Source organism: Columba livia, chromosome Z, assembly GCF_036013475.1.
Source record: "Columba livia isolate bColLiv1 breed racing homer chromosome Z, bColLiv1.pat.W.v2, whole genome shotgun sequence".
NCBI lineage: Eukaryota > Metazoa > Chordata > Aves > Columbiformes > Columbidae > Columba > Columba livia.
Genome location: NC_088642.1, coordinates 78,944,882 through 78,967,938, shown reverse-complemented (window position 1 = coordinate 78,967,938; position 23,057 = coordinate 78,944,882). Strand labels below are relative to the sequence as shown.

The window sequence follows — 23,057 nt, the reverse complement described above, 5'->3', positions numbered from 1 at the left end:
CAGGGTGATTTGAGAACTTACTATAGCACACTGCTGTCTCTAACTGTTATGTGTACATCTGCATTTTACAGTAATGTGGACATTTCCATCATAAAAGCGTCCAGTGACTGTGCGCGGTGACAAGCAGTATGTGGAGGTGACTGTCTTGTCCATCCTGTGTGGTTAAGTGATGCTCCTAGAAAACCCTGTGGGATATGTCATACCAGTCTGCACCATCTGTACATCAGGAGGGCACATGTTGGGCTCTGTGCTCAGATGCAGAACGACTTCTAGTGTGGCTTCTTTTTCTATCCATAAGGTAGCTCAGGTAGTTTGTGACTGCAACCTTAGCATACATCCAAGCAGCTCTGACCATTCCATTATGTGTGTGATGAACCACAAAACATCACATAGAAACTCAGCGTTAGTAACATTGGTCTCTAGCTTCTTTTCTAAATAGTGAACCAACTCACCTTCTCGAATTATGGTTCTCTTCTTGTAAATCACCTGTATTAGAGACAGATTCTCATTAGAAAAAGCTAGATAGAAAAAATCTATACAGACTACTTTGAGGTGCAGAATTTCCAGACCTCCTCAGGGATCATAGGAGGAGTCCTGCATATATCACAGAATCACAGAATCACAGAATGTTAGGGATTGGAAGTGACCTCAAAAGCTCATCCAGTCCAATCCCCCTGCTGGAGCAGGAACACCCAGATGAGGTTACACAGGAAGGTGTCCAGGCACCCAAGAAATGCAGTGTTAGCATACTTATCTCCCATGTATCCAGCCATAACTGACAGAGTTGGAGTTGCTCAGCCTGGGGAAGAGAAGGCTTTGGGGAGACCTTATTGCAGCCTTTCAGTACTTAAAAGGGGACTATAAGAAGGATACGGATTGACTTTTAGCAGGGCGTGTTGTGATAGGACAAGGTGTGATGGTTTTAAACTAAAGGAGGGGAGATTCAGGCCAGACATGAGGAAGAAATTGTTTACACTGAGGGTGGTGAGAGCCTGGCCCAGGTTGGCCAGAGAGGTGGTGGATGAACCATCCCTGGAGACATCCCAGGCCAGGCTGGATGGGGCTCTGAGCAACCTGAGCTGGTGAAGATGTCCCTGCTCATGGCAAGGGTGGCACTGGAAGGTCCCTTCCAACTCAAACTGTTCTATGATTCTATGACTTTGCAAGGTACAAGGAAAGAACAGTTTATTGATTTGCATCATGGAAGAGACTGACAGAGTGTCAAGCAGGCAGAAGGAAGAGGCACAGGAATGAGACATGGGCAGCTTAAACACTTCCTCTTTTAGCGTCTAGTACGAGCAAACAAAGTGAATCAGTTACAAATTAGCTCTATAAAGATATTACAGTATATTGGAAGCCAAAAAAAAAAAAAAAAAAACAAAACAAAGAAAAAAATAAAAAAAAAAAGGAGAGAACTGGAAGAGAACTGAAAATTTTTAAGATAAAATATTTGCCTGACTACATAAAGTAATATATGCATTTTAAGGGGATTACTTATGTTGTTGTCTGAAAGTTCTCTGTGGTCCTTGAAGGCAGGTCTGTAATGAAGTTAATAAAGGAGGATGATGCTATCCTGGAAACAAAATAGGGAAAGGCTGAGCCAGAAAGCTAAGTTCCCAAGACCTTGTCTTCTGTGAAATATCTATGAAGAGAGAATCCTGCCTTTAAAAAAACACAAAGTAAGTTAAAAAAAACCCACAACAAAACAAAAAACGCCCAAACCACAGAAGAGACCCCACAAACTACTGGTTTGGTAATCTAACAAAATATGGCGTTAATGTATGAGCACTATCTAAATTATTTCCATTTAAGAGACATATTTTGTTAAATGATAGAGCTGGGAGTTAAGCTATCTAAAATATTCCTTCCTGCTATCTAAAATATTCCTTCCTGTTGGTTTTAATTCAAAACTGTTCTTGAGCACCTGCAAGAAAATCAAAAAGTGTCCTGCAGACTGAAATCCTTTTATTATCCCTCCTGCAACAGTTTCCACCACAGGAACCTGTGTGCCTCAGCATTTCAGATTTTTCAGGTATTACAGGAGTCTGTTACAGTTCAGTGTTACAATCCCCAACACATAATATTAGATACATGGAAAAGTTTTTTGTTGGGTAGATGGAGATCTCAGATAATTTACAGGCACTTCAGAGCGACTTATTTTCTTCCTATTCAGGAAGACTTTTCACACATCTAAGAGCTAAAAAGTAACAAGGCTATTTTTTAAATAATTACATCCCCTTAGTTGTTTTCTTATGAATACAGCATAAACGAATTCCAATATTTGGGGTTCTTCATGCTTCTGGAATAACCTGCATTTTTCACTTGTTTTCACTCATTAGTAGAGTAGCCACCAAAAATGAGAAATAGTTAGATCCTAACTCCTCTCTAGAAGACAGCATTGTGAATTCTCTCTATGCAAGAAACTCAGAAAATAGAATAGATAACCAACTCAGTATACATAATATTTGTGAAAAAAAAATATATAAAAATTACTGCTGCACTTTTTAGAAACAAACAATCAAATAAAAAATCCCAAGCTCTAAGTACACAAGGAGAAAATCACTGTTGTGTTTATTTAATTGTGCTTTTTTTCTTTTTTTTTCTTTTTTTTTTTTTACAAACTAGGAGAAACTTACAGCCATTGATACTTCAGCTGTAACAAAGTATCCTTGAGGTGGACCATAATAATTGTTGGATGAGTAATTAGGTTTGATTGAGTTAGGAGTGTTCCTGATGAAGCATTGCTGGATTTTTTAGATTGTTGTGGGAAGAACTTTTTTTTTCTAATTCTTGTTGGAGACAAACGAAGTGTTTAAAAGGACAAATAATTCTTGTGTAGGGATGGGGAGCTGATGATATATTGGAATGGAGCAGAACTGAGACTTTAACAAGATACAGTTGTAGGAAGAACACATTTGATCTTGAAAGTTTTAGCTGTTAATCAACACACAGTGCTCCTCCCTCTTCTGAATAGTTCAGTTTTTACCGAACATTTTTTTTCTTAATATTTTTTTTCTGTAAACTTTGTTCCTGTCTATGGTGGTTTCATGGAAAAAGGGAAGACGCTGACCACACAAAATAAAGGAGAATAATGCGAACGTACACACACTGTTTGGCAAGTGCTAACTAGGTATTTAGGTTTTAAAACAAATAAGACATAAGATTTCATAATGCTGTGTGGTCTTATAGCAGATGTTGAAGAATGTCTTTCTCTTTTATTAATATATTATACACATGTCATAAGCATTCTCAATATTGCCTAGTGGAAATGAACTATGGTTTCCTACATTGTTTGCTTGTACTGTTTTTAATGTGATTGAGTGCTCTGCACACATATTTTAACCCCATGATGATAATTTGTGTGTGAATTAAGAGATGACAAAATACATACATCTTATGGGAGACTATAGATCAACTATTGATCAATCAATCAGGCTGATAAAAGGCTGGCAAATCACAGGTGTTAACAAATACACAACCTCTAATCAGAGTATTCTTTCCCTTAGTGCAGGACTGCAGAAAAAGCTGATCTCCCGAGTTAATAATTTAGTGCATATTACTTAGGTAAAAATCAGGGTTTTGTTCTCCATTATTCCAGCTAAATTCTGGAACTGAATGAACAATAATCACCTGTGCTTAACTTCCAAGACAGAATTTTGACATTTTGTTACTCAAATATCCATCTCTCCTTTTGAGGTTTGGTTTGCTTGATTACTTGTAATAACACAGATCTCTTTCTTGCAATCAACTGTGGAAGTATTTTTAAATTTCAGTACTGGGGAAAAAAAAATAATAAAGATGTTTCAAATATACTTTCAGTTAAAAAAAAGCTTTAATGTGAGAAAACTGTTTGTTTGTTTGTTTTTTCCAAACAAGCAAGCTCAATAATTGCTACTGTGTATGATATAATATGGTATGTTTTGAAAGATGTTTCTTTAAAACCTTACTCCAAAGTGTTCATAGGACTCAAACTCAATAAATGGTGGTGTTAAGTGAATTTTTTTCCTGGTTTGTTTATTTTGACTGCTGCCATTAAATATCACAAACTATTAGAAAAGGATTGTAAATCACACTGCTCCTTGTACTGCCTTTTTTGGTGTAATAATGAGTGATGTGAGTGAAATTCCTGAGGAATGACAGCCTTGTGTTTTTATTTATGAAGTTTCAGACTTGGTGAATTAATCTGATTACTGCAGTGAAAATGAGTTACAGGAACTGTTTCTTGGTTCATAAGAAAGTATTTTGTACTCTGGCTTCCATTTTTCCCTTTTAGAAAAGCAAACCTGAATCAAAGAACAACATATAAAGAGGAGATATCATCTTAAAATAATGAGCTCAAGGGGCTTCTTTTATAAGTGGATGGAAACAAGAGATGATAAAACCAAAGAACAAGCTGCAAACTGAATACAAAAAGCACTGGAAGTCTAGCCAGAATACTGACTATGGACTCTAGCAAATGCTGGTCATCTGTGCTGTTACAATAGTATCTATCATTTTTATTAGAGATTATATCATCAACTTTTTGTGTAATAGCTTTAGTCTTTAAAATGCTGGCTAAATGTGTATTTCTTGCAAATACCTATCCTCCACTGTAAAGCCACACTGAAGTACTATCAGGTCACGTCCCTTCTAATAATTTATCAATATTTCTCCTCTACACCACAGTATTTCAGTCTCTTTTAAATGACTTTATCTTCTCCCTTTCATTTTTCAGTCTTTAATGATGTTTCTAGTTCCTTTATGTGGTTTTCCAACTAAAAGGAACCTCTGATCTTTCTGCTTTTCATTCTAGTTTGTCCTTATTGGTTTTGTTTTGTTTTGTTTTCTGTGGACAAAGACCTCCTCACCCCTGTACTCTGATTATTCTGCATCTTCTCATCAGTGCAAACAACAGCTGTCCAAATTATGTGTGTGTGCCTTTCTGCCCATGGTGAGAACAAAGTGTCTTTATTCGGCAAATGGTGTTCCAATGTTTTGGGACATGCATCCATCTTTCAAACTCTCAAAGTTATTTTAAATGGTTGAAAAGAAAAATCCTGGAGTTACTGTGGAAGCACCGTCTTCCAGAAGTTGGGTCAGAAAATGGGCTAGGAAATATGGGTCTGAAGAGTATCAAATATGTGGTTCTTAAACAACAACAACAACAAGAGCAACCAAACACACAAACAAATCAAAACAACAAAACAAAACGAAACAAACCCAACTAAACAAACAACAGAAAAATAAAGGCCAGAGGAATTTTGAAAGAACTAACCTGTATTAAAGGACTAAAGCTTTGGATGACAGTGAATACTTCTAGGTAGGATTTCGAGACATTGAACTCCAGATTTTCTAAAACTTAACAAAGAAATTACGATTTCAATCCAAATTGAACATTCTGGATTTTTTTTTTTTCAACAATTGAAAAGAATTTCCTATTCAGATCATAATTGCTTCTAAAGAATGTGAACTAGACAGATGCAGCATGTTTCTCTTGTGCAGGTCACAGCATAGCAGTTCGGCTTTGGGAGGTTATAGTGGATGAGTTAAAGGTGTAATTCCCATTACCTCTGATGAACACTTGGTTCATCGCACTTCAGTGTAAAGGGTTTATTTTTCAACCTTATAATAAAAGAGCAGCATCTGCAGATCCAAAGAAACAGAAAAACAACAAAAAAATATCTAAAGGATTGGTATGTTAGGCCACTCCTTTGATCTCTAGGGACTTCAGTTGCCAGGAACAGGAATGATATATGAATCAACAAATAGCATTTGTCATAGAAGTGCAACTCTTCTCTGTCCATCTAATAGAATCTGACTTTTCTTCAGGCTCGAAGGTCATATTTTTTTTTTATATTTTGATTATACAATGTTCTTGTATTAATCTGAGGACTGTAAAAACTTATTTAAACCTTGCCTAGGCTAGATAAATCGTTTTGTGTAAATGGGTCATTCTCGCCTGAACGCAGATACATGGTTGAAAAGCTGGATTTTTAACCATCAACTTGACAAAGGTTAATTATCAAAATGCTTTTGTAAAGTCTGTCTATGATATTTTTATTCAGTTCCTGCCTTTTTTTTTCTCTCCTCTCCCCATCATGAAAAGAAGGATTTTGAGATTTAATATTCTTCCTCTCTATCTTTGCAGTGCTGCAGTATTGGCTATTTGATTGCCAAAGAGACAAAACCTTACTGTTGAACAGATGTTAGACTCTATTACATCTTTGATGAGTGAGTATATGAGATTTGTAAGACCCACCTTAATTTGCTAGATGCTAAAATATTTGGCTGCTCATATTAAAAAATAACTTGACAAATACTATGCCTCCATATTATACCCATACATATTTTATAAGTGAATTTTATAGCAGTAATTAATCTTTGCTATTTAGCCAATTGGAACCAGAGGACTTGAAAGAAATCTACCTTTCTGAAAATTCTAATTCTTGAATACCACAGAAATAACTTTTATCATACACTTTGCTTTCATGTTCTTGTGTAAGGAATTCTCCTAAACACGAAGCTTTTCCAGTTTGAGTAAAACAGGGGCTGCAAATTGCCCTTTAAAGTGTTCTTTCTTAAGATAAAAAACTCACAATTACAAACATTAAATGAAGTTTTGATGTGACAAAACCACCACTCTGGAAGCACTTCGGGATATCTATGAGAAGTACGTACAGTGCTATATATAAAAACTTCAGAAGAAAGAAAACTTTTATGCGAAATATTTATATACTTCGATGTTATCAAGATTAATCCATAATATTAGAAACTTTTAGTCATAATGCATTATAAATTCTGTTGAATAATATGTTCAGTGTGCCCATCCAGTCATGTCATAAGCATTGTTTGTTCTAGGTGCCTATATTTAAGTATATCCTTGCTTTCTGAGATTCTCTTTATTTTCATTAAAGGAAATATTATTATTAAATATTACTATTGTTATTGCTTTTAGTATTATTAAAATTGACTGATAGTGGGGTAAAACGGTACTGCACCAACCTCCTGCTCCAGGGAGAGGTGTCCTGATTTTGAACTCAAAAGAAATGACATTGCTAGTGCTCTGGGACCTGCACAATCCTGAAGTGGATTTCATGAGGATACAGATGTCAGACATAGGGCTGAAGGAGCTTTTACCTTGGACAATCCAGGTCATCTTTGAATTATTTCTTTCCTGAGACTCACATCCAATAAAATTAATACCCCAAATATAAAAATAATGGCAAGGACAGATCTTATTTTGTCATAAAACTTTCATTTACTTATTCTTTTGCCATTCACTTTGTTTCTCTCCCGTACTTCATGGTTTTGGCTGTAATCTTAAACTGGGAATCCTCCAGGGAAGGGGCTGTTGTTGCTGCACCTTGGCACAGCCTCAAATACAGTGCAGCCTCAAATACGGTGCAGCCTCAACCCCAACCTCTGCAAGAGCTGTCTGGAAAATAAGTTTTGACTATCAATAGAGATAAAATCAAATGAGACAAAGAAAAAGATTTCTCAAAATTATTATGAGAACCAGAGTACTCATCGGAAAAGTGGAGTCCCTGAAGGGGAGAAAATAGTCAAGATACTTAATTGATATACCAGAAAGCCAGATGAAGCAGCTGTGTTGCCTGGATCAGAGTATGGGTAGGAATCACAGCATCTTGTGTCAGGCAAGTTTTCTGGCGACTCTACCGCTAACAATCTGAAAAAAAAACAGGATCTTGTGTTTCCTTTAGGTGAGTATGCCATTTTCCAACATGCACAAATATGCTCCACCAGTCATGAAAAACATTACTTTTCAGAAATTTGACTGGAACTAGTACACCTCCCTTCCTTGACTTTTTTTTTGTTGGTTTTGGTTTTTGGGGGGGTTTTTTGTTTGTTTTGTTTTGTTTTGTTTTTCTTTTGCATGTGATCAGTATCAATTTCTAACACACATACCTTGATCTATTAAATAAAACAAACAAACAAAAACACAAAAACACACCAAAAAAATCTCACATAAAACCAAGAACACTTTAAAATAATTTTATATGACAAGGAAAAGATGGCTCTGTCAGTTCACTGCAGTGGTATAAAAGTATTCCTAAAATCTGTCGCATTCTCAAATTCCAACCTGAATGATTCACAAAAAGTCCTGGTAGGTTGGCAGCTATCAGAAGATGAAATAAAAAGTTTTGGTTATTTGTCTTCTTGTTTCACACGAAACCAATAATTGAAATCTATTAAGTGTATGTAATGTTGATTTGAAATGCATTCTACCATGAGAGACCAGGTGTAAAAAGTCTCCTGGCTCCAATAATGTTCTCTTTTTTTTGACATCAAAGATCTTTGGCTCAGTTTGCAGTTAAGTCTCTGAAATGCAGATGGCACAACTCCATTAAATACTTTATTGTGATTTAATGGTTCTTCCCCTGGGTTCTGAAATTCAGCGCGAATGAGCTGTTAAAACTAATTGTGCAATATAAGTGCTGCAAGTAAGACAAAAGAATTTTTAAAATTATATTCCAAATCTCTTCTTATCACTCAGAATAAAATAAAAAAAATAATAAAAAAGAACAAAAAACAAAACCAAAAAGAAAAAAAAAAAGAACAAATTCTTTTTATTTATTGGAACAATCTGTAACAACACATTTAGGGAAAAGCAGCCTCAAACACTACAAGAACTACTTACAACTTAAATGGTTAAAACATATCCTGGCTAAGGTGAAAAATATCCTTTGTAGGTATCTGACATAAACTCTTTCACCAAGTTCACTCGTGGTATTGTCATTGGAATTCTATTATAAATAACAGTAGGATGCAGACCTTGGGGTAACACATTTAACTTTGCAAAATTGCAACTCCAGCATTTATGTAGCACTGAAGAAAAAATAAAACAAAGCAAAACAGACCAAAACAAAATGAAACCAAACCAACACCTCGGTCATTACAGACTCTAAAGTAGAAACTTCAGATTTGCCTCTAAAAAGCTATATTTGGAATGCTATCAGCTTTCAACTACCACAGCCCTTGTGTGTTTTGTACAAATTCAGCTTCAGCTTTATTTGATCAAGTGGTAGCAACACCAAGGAACACAGATTTCAAAGCCTGCAACATATATTGCATGAGAATGAATCCTTCTAGATTCTACATACCTGTCTCACTGGGTTACACTTTATGGATGTTTCTGCAATGATTCAGGGTGCTACTAGGTCCCAGTATTGCGGGGTGAGAGGAAAGGCAAACCTAGCTAGAGATTTCAAAGAGCTGTTGCTCTCTTTTCTCTAAACAGCTGTTTAGAACGATACATGTGTTTGATAGTGACTTAATGTTCCCACTAACAATCTTGATTTAACTTTGCTATAAAGGGACAACAAACAAGCAGGGCAGAACAATTTTTATTAGTGCAAGAGCCAGCGCACAAGCGGAGAGAATAGGAATCATGCAGCAGTAGAGAGAGACACAAACGCTAAAAGGAGAAATGTGTGTGTTAACCTGATTTTGTAAGGAACTGGAGTCTGTTCAGTCAGGTAGTCCCTCTTCCACTCACTGATTTCCTTTAAGTACACTTGTTTGCAGCTGGAAGCAGGATGCAGGCCCTGAAGGGCTCAGAAACATAATATCTGAGATCCCAATAAGACTCCTTCCACTATCGAGTGCAAAAGCATTTTATAAACTATAGAAGTTGACAAAGTGTGGGGTTAAGCAGTCTCCTGGACTCACATCCTCTCAAGAACTGAAGGTACCTCATAGTCTTCTGGGACTTGTGCTCACCAGAGAACAGCAATCTCACAGCAATCTCACCTCTTGGTGCAGGGTCTGGAGCAGAAACTGGTTTGTACCCATATCAGAAGACCAAATATCCTGTTTCCCCAAAAATAACACAGGGTCTTATATTAATTTTTGCTCAAAAAAGATGCTTATATTTTTACATGTATAGTTGCCTGGACACTATTTAAATTGACTTTTTTTAAATGAACTGTAACTAGGGTCTATTTTTGGAGTAGGGCTTATATTTTGAGCATCCTCAAAAATCCTGAAAAATCATGTTAAGATTTATTTTTGGGCTAGGTCTTATTTTTGGGGAACAGGGTATGTGCAGTTTCCTGAGAGCGACACTTCACAGGGGTGCATCATTGTCTTGTCACCTTAACATCAGCAAAGCAGAGGAGAGACACTAATGTTTAACTGAGACCTCCCTATGTAAAAAGTAGAGGAACCGTGTCGTGTTGGTGATGGACAAGTATGTTAGTACTCAGCCTCTACACAGGTATCACTGCTGCCTAAAGAACCACCCTTCACCATTACCGTAAATGCAAATTGATAACTTTCTTCCTTCCACTAGTGGGTAGGGAAAAATTTCAACTGAAGTTAATTAGTATCAAGTTCCACAGCTTCAACGGCGCTCAAATGATATGCAGAACAAAATGTAGGAATACTTCATTTCAGCAGTTCCTCTCATACCTTAGCCTATGCACTCTTTTATGTTCTTGAGCCCATTACATGTTCATATTATGGGTAGCAAAGGATTAATTTTAAACCAGACATTTAGTCATTGTACAGGATTCTTAAATATCTGTCCTCTATAGATAGTAAAGACTTATTTCCCAGATAAAAGAAAGGAAATCAAAACCAATCATGGCACTGATTTTGTTGCCTCTTTCCTATGAAGTAAAACAAAACAAAAATACAAACAAACAAAACAAACAAAACACAAAATGAAAATAATCCATATTACGGAAGAAAGTAAAAGTTGTGGGTTTTTTGTTTAGTTTTGTTTGTTTGTTTGTTTTGTATTGAGTTTGAGTGTTTCCTGTGTTGAACAGCCATTTCTCTCCCTTTTCTGTGATGCAGCATTACATGACACTTCTTTTGAACCAGAGAGGCTTGAGGGAAGCAGGATCTTCCATGCTTTATGAAACAAAACCCCACATTGACTTAACTGGAAACCTTGCATGTTCAAGAAGTGGGGAATCATGGTCTGATAGGGAAGAGAATAAAAGAATCAATTGTTTGCTTTCTCAGAGTCAGTGTCAACCAAAAGAATAATTCTAGCAGTGATGCTGTGATGGTGATTGACAGATGTAGTATCTTTTTCTTTCTCTGAGGCAAATACACGTCGATGACTTGCAGAATAAGAGTTGCTGGTTATGGTGAATGGTGTATGACAAATCCCTGATGAACAAAGCACGTGTGATTAGAAAACATGGCAAGTTCTACTGCTTGTGTGCAGCAGTGGCTTTTTATAGCCCTAATTGTAACTCAGGTGGCAATACAATCTCTGCCTGTACACCTTGAGCTCTGAGCTTGTCCTGATTTCTCACTTTAAGAAGGCTCAAATCTGGCCAGTGCTTTGATGGGAACCAGTGATAAAGCTAATCTCTGAAACGAACCTGGTATCCAAGATACCCTAAAGGTGTTACAAGGTAATTGACAGGTTACATTAACGTTTACTAGATGACTTCTAAAACTGGCAAGAGGTTGGTGAATAGTAAGGATAAGCTCCTACTCTTTTACTATGCAGCACAGATTGGAGTTACTCGGTTCACCATTTGTGTAACAAGTATTAGACTTTGTGTCACTACTACTAAACATTAAGCATACTACTATTAAACACATTACTAATAAACATTAAACATCTAATTCTTATGCTAAAAATCTGTTCATTTTGTGCATTGTTTTGTTGTTGTTTCTTTACTGATGGCTTTTTATCTAAGAGCAATGTGACAAATGACATGGCTGCCTATGTTTCTATTAGCACTTTTTTTTCCATTTGGTGCACTACACGACTTCAAAGGGTTAATTTGAACATTTGAGGTAATGTAGGAAATAATGGAGACAAAAGATGATTAAAAATAAGATGCTAATGAAAGCAAAATTAAGGAAAACATGGGGACACTTCTTGTGGACACTTGTGGAATAACTCTTGCTCAGCACCAGAGAAACTAAAAATGTTGCGTTTTCCCTTTAAAAAGTAGCAGTTGACCTGTCTCTCAGCTCTATGCCTTCCATTCCAGAAGATCAACAGGGCTTTCTAGCCTAAGCATGGGATGTTGCAGATGGAAACAGTTTCCACACTCCTTATCTGGTAATCCCATTAGACAGAAAGTCCTAGTGAAAAATGTTGATCATTTAGATGGAAGAAGTTAAAAAGAGTGGATGCAAAAGAGTTCTTGACCCCGAGTGATTAGTAAACAAATAAAATAAATAGTTGGATATTAGAGTGCACTTAAATAAAATTAAGCAGAAATTATCCTGAAGTGTGGAAACAGTTTGGAAAATGAAAAGGGGTCTTTATGTTTACTGTTCATGCAATGGATGTCAGTAAAAGGAAGACAGGATTAAGATCTGGGAGCTCTTGAGCCAATTTCAGTACTAGATTTGAGAACATGAAGCACGTCATGAGTACACATGATGGAAAGAATTTTCCGTTACAGTTAAGTATCAAAATGCAAACATAAAAATATAATATTTATATGCAGTACATAAATATTAAAACACATATAAAAGGTGAGAATGTCAGCTTGAGCTGCAATGACTTGTGCCATTCCAGTCCCATCCCATTCATATTTAAGTGAAGTTCCTTCACTGCTGAGAGGTCATTAAGGATTTGCAGATATGTAAACAAATAAGGGAACGAGAACCTTCAAGACGTCTTGAGTTCTGGGGTTTCCCGTATGAATATTATGTTTACATACTTGTAGTACTCATAAATCGTAGCAGAGTCAGAAGGCAGTTCTTCCCACCATCAAGTGAGGCAGTTGCTTCAGAAAGTTATAAACAACAAGTGGCAAAAATCCACGATTTCTGAACTTTAGAAGACAACAAAGGACACCAGATCAGCCCCTTCACTAACAAGGTCAGGCCAGGGATGGGTCACTGTAGGCCATAAGCCCTGTGATGTGATGTGACCACAACAATCCCTGATGATGAAGCACTGAAGAATTGTGGGCCCACAGTACCAAAGCAGGGCGAGACATCAGTAAAACTCAAGGCTAGCACAGTAAATAGGATTTGCTTACACATACCAGAAAATATGTTTTAAGAAAACCTAGAAGCAAATAGTCACTACATTTAGGCTGGGAGGAAGGAAGAGCCTGTACCTCAGAACCATTCTCACAGCACCAAGCTGGAGCGGGGGATTGCATTGCTCTGTGCTAAGAAAAATAATTGGGCTAGAAGGAAGGTGCTGGGTGCTCCTACAGCATCCCTCAGTCAGGGTCCTTCCCAAAACACAGGGGACCAAGCAGGGGGAAGCAGCACTTGAAGAGGACCCCAGCAGAGAGGAGCAGCAAGAAAACTGGAGAGACAGTCTGATTACTCTGAAGTGGGGGACAGATCTTGTTGAATAAAACTTATTCAGAATCTGAAAACAGAAAGGCATTGCACTTTAGGTAAGAAGGAAACATAAAAGCCTTTTGTTGTTTCATCCCTTTTGGCTGAATAAACAATGTCTGGCTTTGAAGAAGCTATTTCTGTGTCATTTTAATCAGCTGCTAGTCACAGGCTCTCAGTGGAAAAAGTCTTCCCAGTACCAAATGTAGTCAGGCCCTTTAGATTTATCCTAATTGGGGAAATAAAGGTGCTGCATTATGGGATTATTCCCTCAAGAAAAATAAAAAAAAGGCAAGCCTGCCACTTGGGGGTGCAGGCATGCTGGGCTGCCACAGCAGCTAAAATGCAGCTTGCCTTGTAATTATGACAGCTGGATTCTTGGTTGTAAAACAGAGATAAGCAGTAAAATTAGTACCGTCATGGAGAAATGATGCATTAATATCAGAAGCTTTGTTAAGGCTTCCTAAATTTCCACTACCTCTATGTTGATAGTAAAGCAACACTCAAGGAGAAATAGAAGTATTTTCTTTCCAGAGGCTAGTTCTTCAGGGAGATCTCTAGCATGGAAACTGATGTGTAAAATCCAAGTTACCGCAGAAGTACTGATGCAGTTGCAGAGTATGTCTGTGCAGCAAAACGAAGGAATGGCTGCAGCCCATGCAAGTGCTGTCAGCTGAATTACGCAAGCACACATCATAGTGAAGACAGTGAAAGTTTTAGTGAATGCTACCAGCTACCGCATGTCCAGAGAGATACGTTGGAATAAAGCCCGTGGTGAATTATCTTCTCTGCTAGCATGGGCTTCATTAGTGTAGGGGAACTTTTTTTTCTTTATCTGTCCTAACCTGCTGGATAATTTTGCTTAGTGCCACCAGAGACGTTTGAGCCTCCACGATGGGTGAAGCGTGTGCTTTTTGTGTACACTTGTGCCTTGTATGTAAGCAGAAGATGCTCTGGGATTCTGGGTGTAAAATGGTCTTTATCAGGGCATGTTACTTCTGGTAATTTCATAGCTTAACCAATGCAAGAAAAAACCCCACCTCAAACTTTTAATTATTTCCTGACAATGTAATGTGATGAAAGTAAAATACTTCCAATGTCAGAGGAAAACGTGATTAATTCCAAGCTCAGATGTAAAACTAGAGCTTTAGGAAAGTGCTGTCACTCTGCCACTTACAGGCACTTAATAGTAGACAAAGGGTTTGTAAAATGAAATGCTGGAAACTATGGTGAGATGCTAGCCAAAGTAGCCACAGATTAGACTGCTTAATGGGTCGTTTCCACTTTTAATTTCATGGTATCTCTCCTTGCTGTCATGCAGCCAGCCCGGACATTCAGGTTGTATCTATAGAAATGCTTCTCAACAGCCTAATGCTATTAAGTGCATTCTTCTCACTCAGCAATTGCATTAACATTTAATATAATATTAATAAAGGCTCTTTTACTACGAGGCCATGTAGAGGGGATGCAAATTACCGATGTAAAATATCTGAAGAGCTTTTTGACTCCCACTGGGCAATTAGTACTTATTTCACTCTAGTAGCTGTATATTTGCAGGTGGGGAAAAAAATGCAAGCAGTAGACTGACACTGGACCTTCTCAACCTCCACCTTGGACTACTTCTGAAATTTCACCAAGTCTTTCGTTCTTGCTGTGATTGCCTTTCAGTCACGGGCAGGATGACATCTTACCTGGGGATGGAGGTGGAAGAATGGACATTAGTATTTTGTGTAAATTCCTCATCTGGATGTTCAAAAAGGATTTTAAATCGGCTGCTGAAGCAACATTCAGCAAAGTGCAAGGCTTAGGCAACACCTACAAGATAAAAGTTTTCGGAGGGCAAAACTACCTCTGTGAACCATGTCAGCCTGCTAATTCTATTCCCGAATAGAAGAGGGCCACAGGGCCAACGGCTAAACCGCGGCATACTAAGGGAGCGGCTGGCTTGGGGTGCATTCCTGAGTCCGCTCCTGAGACCCGCGGTCCCCGCAAACGGGACAAGGGGGCCAAAGGGCAGGGAGCGGGTGTCGGGGGAAAGGCTGGCAAAAGCCAGCGCCTGCCTCGCTGCCCTCCTGCCTCCCACCCTCCGCGTTGTACATCATTTCACACCACCACCACCACCGCGCCGACCCCCGCATCCCACGCGGCGGCGCGGCCCGGGGGGCGGAGCAGGTGCCGGGGTGTGTCGGGCAGCACCGTCTGCGCCTCCCCCAAGAAGGAGCCGCTCGGAGCGCAGGAGGAGGAGGAAGAGGAGGAGGAGGAGGCGGCGGCAGCGGGACGCACGGAGGCGGCCGGCCGGGCCATGCTGGAGGCGCGGCGGCACCTGGCGGGCGCGCAGAGCCGGCGGGCGGCGGGGCAGCCTTCTCGCCGCTGCTAGGGCGGCGGCAGCGGGAGCCGCGGCGGGGGCTGCGCTCGGCCGGGGGGGCCGCGCCGCTTCGGGAGGGACCTTTCGCATCACATCGCATCGCATCGCCGGGCGGAGGCGCCGCCACCGCCCGCCGCCTCTTTCCTTCAGCAGAGGCGGCGCGGCCGCGGGAGGAAGAGGAGGATGAGCCGCGCGGTGGTGGCCTGGCTGGCGCTTTGCGGGAGCCTGGTGGCGCCGCGCCTCGCCCGAGGTGAGGGGACGGGGACCGGCGGGGACCGGGGGGTCGCGGTCGTGCGGGAGCTCTCACAAAGTCGGAGCCGAAGTGCGCGGGGGACCGGGGAGGCGCGACCGGCGGGCGGATCCCAGCTGGATGCCTCTGTCTGGGCTTGCTTTTTTGTTTTCATGAAAAAAACCCAACAACTTATCTTTACATTTTAAATAGAAGCCGACGAAAGATCCATCCTCAGACACATTCTGTTTTGAAACTACACCTAATTAGAGGGGAAAGAAATGCCGTGAGATCTTAAATGTAATCCAGATAAGCGGCTGAGAAGATTTAATAATATCCGCAGAGCTGTCCACATCTCTTTCTGCCCCCCCACCCACCCCAATCAGCGGTCTTCATTTTAATCTGAAGGCTGTTAGCTCACAGCCAGAGATCCAGCTCCAGCAAACCGTTGAACAGTTTGCAAACATGTTCGGGGGCTATAACATCTCGGCAGCCGTGAACGGCTCTTGTCAGGCGACCCTTTTCCTGCCTCCCTCTAACTAGGGCATCTCCATCCAAAACACCAACGGCGCCTTCCTTGTGTCTCATGCCACGCGCCCCCTTAAAAAAAAAAAAAAAAAAAGAAAAAAAAGAAAAAAAACGTACAACCCTGCCCCAGAAAAATAACTTTAGAGCTCTTGGAGTTCTCTTTATTATTATTTAGAATAATCATTTAGCGCAGGCAAGATAGGTTTTTCTTCCTCGCATTAAAAAAGTTGCCGGCGCTCATCTTGCAGAGAGCTGAACGTCGTGATGTAGTGGGAGGGGGGGAAGACCGATTCTACAGCAGCAGCGTTTGTGCAGGCGAAGGGGCCGGGGGCGGCCGGGCTGCCCTGGGGGGAAGGTCCCGGTGCCGCCCGGTGCTCCCTCCCCGCCGAGGCAGCCGCAGCGCCGTCGGGGAAGGGGCTCAGCCCCCGGGACAGCTGTGGGTCCGCGCCGCCAACACCCCCTCTCCCCGCAGCACGAAATCCCCGTCCCCTGTGGGGGCTTTCACCCCCCGGGCAGAGCCTTTTTGCCCTCTGCGAACTCCAAACGTGCCCTTGTGCCGAGGCTGTTCCTGTCCCCCCTGCCGGCCTGGGGGGCGTCTCTCGGGGTTGGAGACCTTCCCATCGTCCTAGTTGTATCTTCCAGAAGCTTAGTGGAACTGTTATCCTAATGAGTAACAGAATGTTTCCATTGACTTTTAGACCTGTTCTTGTCATTATTCACGTTTTTTATTTTCAAATGAAACCATTGTATCAGTAAAATTGAATATTTTATTAGATCTTAAATTATTCAGCACCGTGGATTCTCAAAATCCAGTAACATCCACACAGTTGCAGCAAGCATGTGATAGCTTATGCAATATGTCCTTGTACCTGTGGTTTGTGCACAAAGTCTTTTGAGCAAAAGATAATATCTGCCACAAAGTCTGGACTTGTCTTAAATACTTAGCATTGTGCTTCTGTAGGACTTCTGATAGCTCACATCTGAAACATTTTTTCATTCAAGTCTATGGTCTTGCCATGTTTTTAAGGAACTTCAGAACAGAGAGAACTTCATAGATATTTCTTGTAAAAGTGAAATAGAAAGGAAAAAAAATACATTTACTCAATGATTGTATAAGCTGTAATAGCTCAGTTAAAGGTTTGTCCTTGGCTTTCAACATGAAAGAGAAGAAAATTATAGTCAGTTATTTTTTTTTTTTCTGAAACAAGAATAAAATGCTGTTTGACAGGTCTGATATACTGCGTTAATTTTGCTTTCAAAGTTATGATGACTCTAAGTAACTGGAACTCTTCAGAGACCAGGTTTTGAACAGTACAAAACTTTTTTGTGCATTGTTTGAACATTACTTGCTGATTAGTCTATTTGCATAATGGTGTATAATGAAAACCTATGGCAGCGTCATCTCTGCAGTATCCAGTTCTTCCCTGTCTTTTGGGGTAAATTCCAACTGCATATCAAAGTTAAGTCATTACCAACCATTAAGTTCATTACCAACCTGCATTTCAAGTCTACTATTAAAGAAAGATGCCAACTGTTTTTTTACTGGACCTCTGAAAAGTAATGACGGAGATCAAAATCCCATTCATTCACCATATCTTAAAAACCTCTCTTGCTTTTTGCATTTGGAAAACATATGTAGTATATCAGCAAGCTGTTTGGGTTTTGTTTTTTTTTTTATTCTGAAAGAAAAAGGGCAAGAGAAGGGGGAGAAAGATTGAGAGATGATGATGATGATGATGATGATGAAGTAGTCATCCCAATATAAAACAGGAATTTTCTTCTTTATGTCCAGTCTGATAAATTTGCAATCTCATGCACCGTAACAGGAGTCTGGTCTCCAGACACGTGTTTATATGCATGTATATGATGAAATTAGGCTTCAAGGGTGCAGTCACTTCTTCTTAGTTTGCAAGAAAGATGCAGATGCATTTTTAATAAGGAATGTCCTTTTATGCATATTTCAAAACAGTTCTAAGGTTTTACATTTGCTGTTGTTACTGTTCCTTGGTCAAATTTGAAAGCGAGCCAATCTGATGTTCTGCCTTGTAGTGGGCAGAGAGTAACTACAAGAGTGAGTACAGAGGCTATAAGACATTTAATATAGGTTTCTGAGTCCCACTGTGTACTTTTTTAACAACAAATAAGTTAATACTTCTCATAATAGCCAGTGAAGATTGGGATCAAATTAAAGGAAAATACAAATTAAAACTGGTGGCCATTTTAGCCCCCTGTTTACCTCATGGAATGGGGTAAGCTGATCAGCTGCACTAATGGTACTGTAAGTTCCTAGCAGTATATTCCATGTCTATGTTTTAAATGTCTTTGCAACAGGATCTTCTGAAGATTTACCATTTGCATTGTCTTTATTGTGAACTTACCCTTTAACCATATCACACTTTTGCACTTAGCTTGTTGCTCAGTTTTTATGTATAGTTTGCCTAAAAATGGTATTTGCATTACCAAAACCAGGCAAATCTAGTTTTTTTATGACTGTGTCCTGTGAGCCTGAGCCTAAATATTTTTGAACTTTCAAGGAACTGTTTCAAAGATGTTGATTTTTCTCCATTACAGTGGGAACCTTCACTCTTTCTGAGGCTTAGAAGTTTCTACAAAGCCTCTTTCTGCAGCTGGAATGAGCTGCAAGGGGTAAAAGCACTGAGAAACAAGAGAGGTAAACTGTAGCTTTGTTCTCATGTAACTATACCAAAAGACTGAAAATATCATAGGCACTTTTAATGACCAAGGTTCTTCTGTTTTACCAAATGCTTTTGCATCTTTGGGCGGCATCTGCTTCTGTACAAACTGCTGACAGTGTGACCCTGCATAATGATTTTCACTGTTCTTTTAACAAATTACATTTGTATTCAAATTGATTTTCCATGACTGTTCATATAGCCTCCAGAAAGCATGTAGCAGATATACTATTGCATCCTGTACGTGTTTGGTCAGCCTAGGACAGAATTTAATGTCGAGCCATGCATTGTTATAACTTGAATTAATAGTTCTGGTGGTATTTTTTGGGTTTTTTAAGTGCCCGACTTTCAGTGCCCTTTATGTCATTATCCTTTATGTCTTTGTTCAAAGGATATACTTCATACAAGGTTGTGTATCGACAATAGAATAGTGAAAAGGGGCACTGTCTTATCTTCCCTCCTACACATTTTTCCAATTACCATCCAGTTGAAAATCAAAGAAATTATCCACTTTGGAAGTTATTTCAAAAGACAATCTCTTTTTGTTCAGAGATTGATTTTTATGCCTTGAATTAGCTGTTTATACAGCACATGTCCATACAGCAGCAGTAACAAACTCACAGCCTGATATCCCTTCAACTTAAACAAAGATATCTGGAGAGGCAGCAAAGAGTCAGAAATAAATCTGTGGTATTCTCAAATTTATAGTGAGGCACATAGATGTTAGCATGTTACTTTTTTTTTTTTTTTTTTTTAGGTTTTTACACAATTCAAACTTATGTAAGCCACAGATCCAGGAGTATTTCTGAAAACTTAAGAGGATGATCAGCATTGTAATCATCACTTGTAATAAATGATATTGGGCTTTTTAGCATACTTGAAGCTTAGCTACCTTCAGTTTGAAAGAATACAGGCTGAACATCAAAACAATGTTAATCTATTTCAACTTTCAAAAAAGGTTCATGGTGAAAATATGAGTTTACTTTTTCTTAGTCAGATGGTACACCAGAAAATAAAAGATGAGTTAAAAGACTCAAACACAAATAGTGGTTGTAAGAACCTTAACATTTGCATATTTAAAAACCCTGGAAGATGTTGTCTCACATTGAAGGACCTACATACATTTTCCATTTAAAGGGAGGAAGTAGGGGGAGAGCCAACATCAGCCTAAATTCAGTGTGTTACATCAGCTTGAGGAATAAGTGATTATGGATCTAGACTTCCTTCTTTATATGAAACTTAGATTGTGCAAGATCTTACCTTAGAGGGAGAGATGCTCACTGTGTGTGGTGACAGAAGAGTATGGATAATTTTCTAACACATGGTGTGTAAGGGGTAAAGCAGCTTTTGTGCCATCAGTGTTGCAGAACCAGAGCGTGGACCTGTTCAAAAACAATAACTGCATCTGTGGACCTGTATGCTGGATATTACCAAATGCAGGAGCTGAGCTAGCAGCTGAAGTGTCTCAGAGATTTGGAGGTGCAGAATTTTGTGCATGTCTTCATGGTCTGGGATTTTATCAAATCTCAGTCTTGCTGTTGTGGAAATATACTTAGAGGGTTTTTCTGTTTGTTTGTGTGGTATTTTTTGTCTTTCATCAGCAAGCTGTCTTACCTTTCATCACAGTGGGGGTGTTCTTCTATTTTAAGTTTTAAAAGCTGAGAAATGAAACAGACCATGATTATCTAACAAAGTGTCTAGCTAATCTAGATAATAATTACAGTATGGGGTCTGTGAGTGAATGCGTTATCATATGAAACACACATGAAAACAACTTAATTTTACGTATTATGTAGTGGTTATATACATGCAAACTATATTGTGGATATATCCACACTTGAGATAGTGTGCAGAAGAATTACGTTCACTTATGTGCCACACATCTGGTCTGCTACTTTCTAAAAGTTTGGGTAATGTTAGATAAGACTTGGTTGTTCCGTGAACTCAGGATCCAGATCTCTATTTTTCAAGTCAAAATTTGTTATATTCAATGAAAGCAGTGAATGTCTAAGGCTGTTTTTTGAGACTCTGAATAGTATTCCTCACTCTATCCCCCCCAATTTTTTAATAAGGGGCAACATGTAGCAAAAGCTTTTTGTGACTATAAGTTTGCCAAAGTTGCTTGAAAATACAGAAGTAAGTATTCACTCGTCTATGCCATTCAAATGGAGAATCCTGGAGTATCTTAACTATACCACTCGTGGCAGCAGAACATCAAATTTTCAGTTTTAGGAGTAAGGATTTTAACCATAATATTTAAAGCAGTAAACTAAAGCTTGCAGATGACAGCAGGGAGGAGCAGCAGGTGAATAAACAGGCTCAAGAAGATTTGCTCTCCTTCCGTGGAGCCTGGGCAGGAGCTTTGCACATCCTAATGGAAAACTGAAGGTCAAAAGCAAAAAAATGAGCAACTGCTTCAGTTTTGTGGGTCATGTGTGACCTTGGAGGCCACCCATGGAACAGGGAGGGGAGCTGGGCACTGTTGTCCTTCGTGGGAGGAGGTGGGAGTTTTGGTGTGGTGACCCCGGAGATCTGGAGGTGTAACCTGTCCAGCCTGCGGTGTCTGCATCAGTGGTGACTCTTGGTTAAAGCTACTGAGAAATTTACCAGCTTAATATACTTGATCAGCACACTGCAGTTCTGCACATTTCAACCAATAATCAGTCTTCCCTGTCATGCTCCGGTGTTTAGCTTGCTCACCTGGGGCATGGACAACACGGGTTCAAGTTGACTATTGAGTGGTTCAGAGTATGGATTTAAATCTGAGAATTTAATTTTTCTTTATTTTAATGCAGAGCTTTTTCAGTGTTCTGCAAATAACCTTCTTCTTCCCGTCCCAGTCCCCTTGCAAATTATTTTTTCCTTATTTTTTTTTCAGTTTTAAACAACACAAGGCATTTATACATAGCTGGATTGTGGTCCTACACTAGGATAAAGCTACAGTTTAGACACAAAGGGCTGTTTTTTTTATTTCTTTGTCTTTGAGTGTTCCCATGATAGTATCTTTTTGCAGAGACAAAAAAAAAAAGAACTAAAAGAGATGATTGGTTTGCCAATTCTTAGCTGCAGTAATTTTATTTGCCATGCTTCTATGTAGGGAGGCTGACAAATTTTCTACAAAAACTACTTTTTTCCTATCATTGTCAAGATGCTGTGTCAACCTGTATAATTATGGAGAGCTGTGACAGCAGCGCGCAAATAACAGTAATTTCTGCCATGTGATTACTCATGTCTTAGGTTTCTACAACACTGAAGCTACAACAGCCAATATGGGAAATAGTTCTGTATAAACTTACATACTCTGCACGTGAGTGTGAAAAACAGAAAATAAAAGACTTGTTTTATTTTGCTTTTAACATTTATATGTTTCAGTCTGTCTCTCCCTCATGTACGACAACCTCTATCACTGCTGGATATCATTGCACACAACCAGCTCCTTTAATCCAGGCTTCCTCTGTGATTATTCTCTATGCAATCCCATAGGCCATACTGCTTTAATCTGTTTGCAAGTTTGTTTTGCTAGTTAAGTATTATGTTTGCAGACAGTGGCCTGTAGTCTGAGACTGTGTTTTTTTTTTTAACTCACACCCTTTGCAGTTTGGGCTTTTGAAATAGAGACGGAGAAAATATTATTGTCTATGTTACTTGTCAGATTCCTTACTTGTGTGAGGAATTGCACATGACTGCCTTACAAGGGCTTTTCTAGGTTAAAGATGAAGAGCTGGTAGCTGAGTGCTTTCAGATACTATTCCAGAACTATTTCAAAACCACTGAACATCCATTTGTTTGAACAATTTTAAGGAAAGATTAGATAAATACTGTGAATAGTGTACAGTGTAGATGAGGAAGTTGTGTGCTGTTGTCATTGGAAGTAGCTAAAATGACCTAGTAGTTCTCTTCTGTGGTACTTCCTATATATATTTCTTTAATGATGTTTTTGTCTAATTTCTTTGATGTCTTT

The 23,057-nt window shown here is 39.2% G+C and overlaps 1 protein-coding gene across 3 annotated transcripts in view; it reads left to right on the top strand.

Moving 5' to 3' along the window:
• The first annotated feature begins 15,522 nt into the window (after positions 1-15,522).
• Positions 15,523-23,057, top strand: part of EDIL3 (EGF like repeats and discoidin domains 3) — a 254,738-nt gene continuing 247,203 nt past the window's right edge. For 2 of the 3 annotated variants that reach the window (XM_065046489.1, XM_065046490.1), the window contains exon 1: positions 15,523-15,896. In XM_065046489.1, the coding sequence (XP_064902561.1) occupies positions 15,830-15,896 (67 nt within the window). In that variant the 5' untranslated portion in view covers positions 15,523-15,829. The remainder of the gene's footprint in view (positions 15,897-23,057) is intronic. The other variant, XM_065046488.1, reaches the window with a different exon arrangement.